This window comes from Vicia villosa, linkage group LG1 (assembly GCF_029867415.1).
Source record: "Vicia villosa cultivar HV-30 ecotype Madison, WI linkage group LG1, Vvil1.0, whole genome shotgun sequence".
Lineage (NCBI taxonomy): Eukaryota > Viridiplantae > Streptophyta > Magnoliopsida > Fabales > Fabaceae > Vicia > Vicia villosa.
Window position 1 is genome coordinate 53,018,277 of NC_081180.1, and position 5,413 is coordinate 53,023,689.

At 31.4% G+C, this 5,413-nt stretch overlaps 1 protein-coding gene across 2 annotated transcripts; it reads right to left on the minus strand.

Moving 5' to 3' along the window:
- Positions 1-387: 387 nt before the first annotated feature.
- LOC131606329 (uncharacterized) lies at positions 388-4,386 on the minus strand. Of its 2 annotated transcripts, XM_058878581.1 has the most exons (11): positions 3,914-4,385; positions 3,644-3,836; positions 3,483-3,560; positions 3,318-3,369; positions 2,944-3,065; positions 2,447-2,544; positions 2,265-2,323; positions 2,099-2,155; positions 1,968-2,013; positions 1,310-1,389; positions 391-734 (listed from the first exon to the last, which is right to left on the minus strand). In XM_058878581.1, the coding sequence occupies exons 1-11, from the start codon at positions 3,995-3,997 to the stop codon at positions 647-649; spliced, it is 957 nt and encodes a 318-aa protein (XP_058734564.1). In that variant the 5' UTR covers positions 3,998-4,385; the 3' UTR covers positions 391-646. The 2 variants fall into 2 exon arrangements, with proteins under 2 accessions (XP_058734571.1, XP_058734564.1); XM_058878588.1 differs by lacking the exons at positions 2,944-3,065; positions 3,318-3,369 and having other exon boundaries at positions 388-734; positions 3,914-4,386.
- Between the last annotated feature and the right edge of the window lie 1,027 nt (positions 4,387-5,413).

Sequence of the window (5,413 nt, forward strand, 5' to 3'; positions counted from 1 at the left end):
ACAAACTCCTCTATATAAGAAAAAAACACGTTATTTGAAGAAAATTTTTCTTCCATTTGAAATTTTCTATTTCACTCGCACACTAACTTAGGCGTTTAAGTGATAACCTTGTAAGTTAACTCATTGTCCAAGAATCAAGGTTGTGCCATGAGGCTAGACTCAAGTTAACTTTTCCGATCGGCATCTTACTCTCGTGCAAAACAGTCATTAAAAAAATATTGTAAACTACAACGTTCCAAGCTATAATTTATTTTAATTTTATGAGATTTGCGAATCACAATAAATGAAAGACACACATTTATATAAGTTTCAGTGTAATGTAAAACATTCAGTGCATTGCCAACATAATTAAAATATTAGTTGTTTATTTCAAAAAAAATCATATTAGTTGTTTATAAATGATATATTTGCATTGCATATAAGTAGTTTCTTAAAAACAATTTGTTCACGAATAAACTGTTTCTCCAAACATTACCTTATAACTTATATACAAACAATAATATCAATAACAAACCCCATGTCATGTCACAACAACCAACAGTCATGGAGCAGATTTTGCAAATTAATTTAAAACGAAGCAAGTTTTTGAACTTATTTTAAATTTGGTGCCCTTACACGTCGGTATGTAAAGCCTTTAGTTCTTTGACTAGATTGAGCACTGAAGATCCCTCTCAGAATCATATGTGAGTTTGAACTTCTCATTCAAGTAATCCTCACTACGTATTGGTGGGAATCTGCAACACAACATTTCTCAAAAAGCTTATAACATGATCTTACGTGTAAAAAAAATATTTTTATGTAGCTTTCCATAAAGATAAAGACTTTCACTAGTGACCTACTAGTATGATTTATAATATTAATCTTTAAGGGCTGTGTCTCTTTACTTTTCTAAACTTTATCATAAAGATCTAACGTTTAAACACACTAAATTGTGTCCAAACACATCAAATTCCTTGACAGTCTTTTAGCATTTCGGATGTACTTAAGAGACAAAAGTGATAGTGGAAATATTTTAATAAGTGAGTCCTATTATTCTAACACTTGCTTTTATCCTTCTTAAATGGACACTAAATGGAAGATAAGTAAATTGAGCAAATCAAAAACTCCTTTTCTTATAAAAACTTGTGTTGTTTAGTCCAAGTAAAGACTGAGATTAGTATCCCTAACTTTTCTTAAAGATTTAACTTTTGCTTTAGATAGCTTTTTAATTACTACACTTTCAAGCTTTTATAGTTTTAATTAATCTTTGACACATGAATACCAGAACTGGTAGTTAAACAAATCTTAATTGGATAACATTTTTATTTACCTAGGTGGAGATGATTCACTGCAGCAACTTTCAAAGCATTCCACCACACAATCTGATGGTGGATCCATGAAGAATGCCACCTGCAAAATTGCATATCAATATCATCACTCATTTTTCAATGGACATATATATGCTAATCACGCCAGTAAACTAGAAGACCTCGTCAAAATGAAATCAAACAAGCCAAATCTGTAACGCCATGGATAGAAAGAACATTATCAATTCTCACAATCTACTGTATCATATTCTTCGTTCTACATTTAAGGAAAAAATTAACTATAAGACTTAGAACCATATCATCAAAGAACTGAACTGTTTCTACTTTCATTTATTTCTTAAACAGTTCACTCATACTAACAAATTATTGTGTTCCTTGAAAGAAAAAATTGTTGCCAAACATAACATGTTTATTTTAGTCATATGACCTTATAAACTATAACCTCAAAAATTGACCTTGCTAAACAGAGACTATAAACTTCTCCTCTAGTTTATCTGTCATTTGCGCTACTTTTTATTAAACAACCTTCAAATTCTTGCGATGGTAATGTAGCACTTTCGTGAGACAACAAAGATAGAGAGATTTCATAGTTCAACTATGCGCAATAATACAACATACTAACTACTAAAATAAAACGAACAAAAAGTAGTTAGTAGTTACAGAATATCGTTCTTTTCCTGTTGGCATAACCCTGTGAAGTGCAGACCTACATAGTAATAATAAGAAATTGAGAATGATATAAACCGTTGATAAAAAATAAATCTTATAAGTTGTTGGGTGATGGAATTTACTGGTATAAACAATTTGTCCACCTCTCCATCATGTCTCCAATGTTCACAATCATGGCCCTGCATATACAAACATAAAACACCTAGCACTATAAGGGAAAGAAAAAAGTAAACAAACTTCAAAGTGATAGTAACATATCATTTACAAGGCTCTTAGGCATGAACTAACCCTTCTACATGAGGCACATCCTCCCATACCTGTGGTTGCTTCAACTTGTCCTTGCAGATCTTCAAATATAAATTCTTAAATCAGCAATTAAGCAAATGCTAACTTTAAACATAAAGTTGATCATGGGATCAATGTGATATATTCTTGATGACAGAAAGTTATAATAAATATAAAATGAGAACCTGAAGTCCAGGAACACCATTGGTCAATAGGAGAGTGATCATGCCATAATCTGAATGAGCAGAGGCACCACATATCTCTTCATTAGATCCCAATTCACCTGATGTAATTTATAGACATATTATCAACAGTAAAAGGGGTTTTAGGTTTGAAAAAAAATCTTGACTCTACTAATAAATCAACAGAGAAAATTCTGTATTTTAATACTAAACAACCTTTAATTGAGCAAGAATTGCAGTTTTTGAATCAAATATAGCAACATTGATATGCAGAAATAAGAGTGTTTTCTTCGCCTTCTGCGCTACTAGGAACAAGAGTGTGTGCAAAAAGAAACAATCACATTTGAAATAAATATTATAATATACCATATGATTCTTTAAATGTAGTGTATTATGTATCTCGTTGATATTTGAATTGTGAACTACTGCCAAATTGATATGCAGTATAAGGTATCAAAGTTATACTTGAAAAGTTAGAAAATATGCAACACATGGCACACCTGGATAGCGCAGAAGGCGAAGAAAACATTCGTGTTTGTTTAAGGCACTGATCTTGTCAAAGTAATTTTCATCTAGATTCAAAGACAGGGCAATTAGAGACAACAACTTTTCGCCAGCTGACCTGTGACATATAAGAAGAATATATTTTAAACTCTAAACTGCTTAACAAGGCAGAAAAAACCAAAGAATGTGAATTTGAATATTCAAACTCAAACAAGCCACACACTCACTAAAAGTTTTTGAATATTTTAACATAAGTTTTTTGTCAATATAAATATATCATCTTTCCTTTGAAGAAAGTTTTTATAAAAATTAAAAATGATAAAATTTTCCTGACCAAAGCCATATTTAAACCTAAATAAATAAACCTTACATTAACTTCCAAAAAAAGGATTCCATTGTGGGTCTCCAATTTGGGAGTAATTCTGCAGTGTCATTAGCAGAAAGAAAAAAAAAAAAATACCTCAAGTTAACTTCATGAAAAAAACAATTAGAGCAGAAAATGAATTTAGATTATTCCTAATTAGGAATGAACAACCTTGAGAAGGCCATGGATTGAGACGAACACTTGTTGCATCTGTTAAAGGACCAATGTAATAGCTCTCTTTTGAATCGCCTGTTTAATTATAAAGAATGGTCAAATTAAAGTTAAATTGAAGAACGGTAGAGAATTATTGTTTGAGAATAAAGAAAAATTACCTTGGGAGAGTGAAGTAGTGTCAAGTTTCTCGGCATAGAGAGGAGTATAACCTCTATAGTCTTTGCGATGCAAGTTAATTTTGTGTTGGATTGGAAGTGAGAAGAATTTTGCACTCTCCTCGAACGCTTGATTCAGAAAATCCTCATCGATGCCATGGTTGACAAGGTAGAAGAAACCATACTCAACGCATGCCTGTAAAGAATATTGTTATTATACGTAAATTTGTCCAGTGTTGAAGTAATGATTATAGTAGTATATAGAAAATAAACCTGACGGATGGAACTGGCTGTGGAAAGACGGTGAGGAGAAGAGAGGTCTATGATAGGAAGATTCAGTGTTCCCGTCGCCGCCATGTCTTTGACTACTACGCACTTGGAATTTCAGTGTCGATAATAATGGAGCTTTTCGAGAACTCCTTGAACTCGTATCCACGAATGCATTACTGTTTCCATTGATTGAGATTACGTGTGTAACTGAAAATTTTGAAAATTATGGTGGAAGATTAGGTATAAGCATTAAATTTGTGGGAGCTGCGGTCCTCCGTTTACTAAATATGAGCTAACGGCGGGTCTTGTTCATTGATTAGATCCAAAAGTATGCATTAATCCAAGATTATAATGTCCACTTTGCAGAAATTGGCATTTCGTGGAGGACAAACAATGTGGTGTTGTTGGTTGGACTATTTGAGTTCAAATGAGTGGAGAAGGACGTGAAATAAAAAGAGATGATGTTGGCCTAACAGAAACCAATGGCAGGGCTTAAGAAAGACTTTGGATAAGAGGTGAGATGTGAATGTGACAACTTTTGTTAGGGGACAACTTCTCTACCCATCACAAAAAGTTGGGTAGTGTAACTCTACCCAACTTTTTGTGTTGGGTAGATAAGAATTCACCGTTTTGTTACTAAGAGAATGAGACTTTACAACAAATAGATGCGGTAGTTCCTGCCTATATAAATAACGAAATAAAATATTAAAATAAATAGTTATTTGCCAGTATTCTAGAATATGTTAACAAGGTTACAAAACAGTTTTGTTTTGTAAAATTAGCGGTTGTGTGATAAGCTATCTTATAACTGGCTGATAGTTTATGATTGTGTTTGGTAAAATTAGTGGTTGGATGATAAGTTAGCTTATAGTTTATGGCTGATAACCTAATAAAATTGTTTCATAAAGTTAGCGGTTTAACTAACTGATAAATGTAAAATGAGATAAAAATATATTTATTAATTAATAATTAAATGTATATTTAAAATAATTAATATTTATAAGGGTAATAATAGAAGAAAAAATGATAAGCTATAAGGTATAAACTAAAACGCTATTTAGGCTCTATTTGATAAAGCATAATTTTTGAGCTTATGTCTTATAACTTATTGCTTATAAACTCATATGACAATTTGGACCTATTTGGTAACGGTCTTTTTATCACTAACTTATAGCTTATTTTTCAGACGCTATTTCAAATAGCGTTTTAGCTCATAGCTTATAACTTATAGCTTATCATTTTTTCTTCATTTTTTATCCCTATTATTTTAGCATAAACTCATTTTTATCATTTATAATTTATTTTAATTTTAAATTAAATAATTATGTATTAAATATCTTTTATGTCATTTTACATGTATAAGTTACTTGAACCGCTAATTTTACCAAACACTTCAATTAACTTATCAGTTATCAGTCTCAACCATCAGCCATAAGCTATAAGCTATTAGTCATCAACCATCAACTATAAGCTATAAGCTAGCTTATCAGCCGACCTCTATTT

Excerpts from the sequence above, each read along its gene's own strand:
- LOC131606329 (XM_058878581.1), bottom strand. The coding sequence starts at position 3,997 with ATGGCGGCGACGGGAACACTGAATCTTCCTATCATAGACCTCTCTTCT. Across the intron at positions 3,066-3,317 it reads TCCTTTTTTTGGAAGTTAAT|GTCAGCTGGCGAAAAGTTGT; the intron begins GTAAGGTTTATT and ends TATATGTCACAG. Across the intron at positions 735-1,309 it reads AGTGAATCATCTCCACCTAG|ATTCCCACCAATACGTAGTG; the intron begins GTAAATAAAAAT and ends GTTGTGTTGCAG.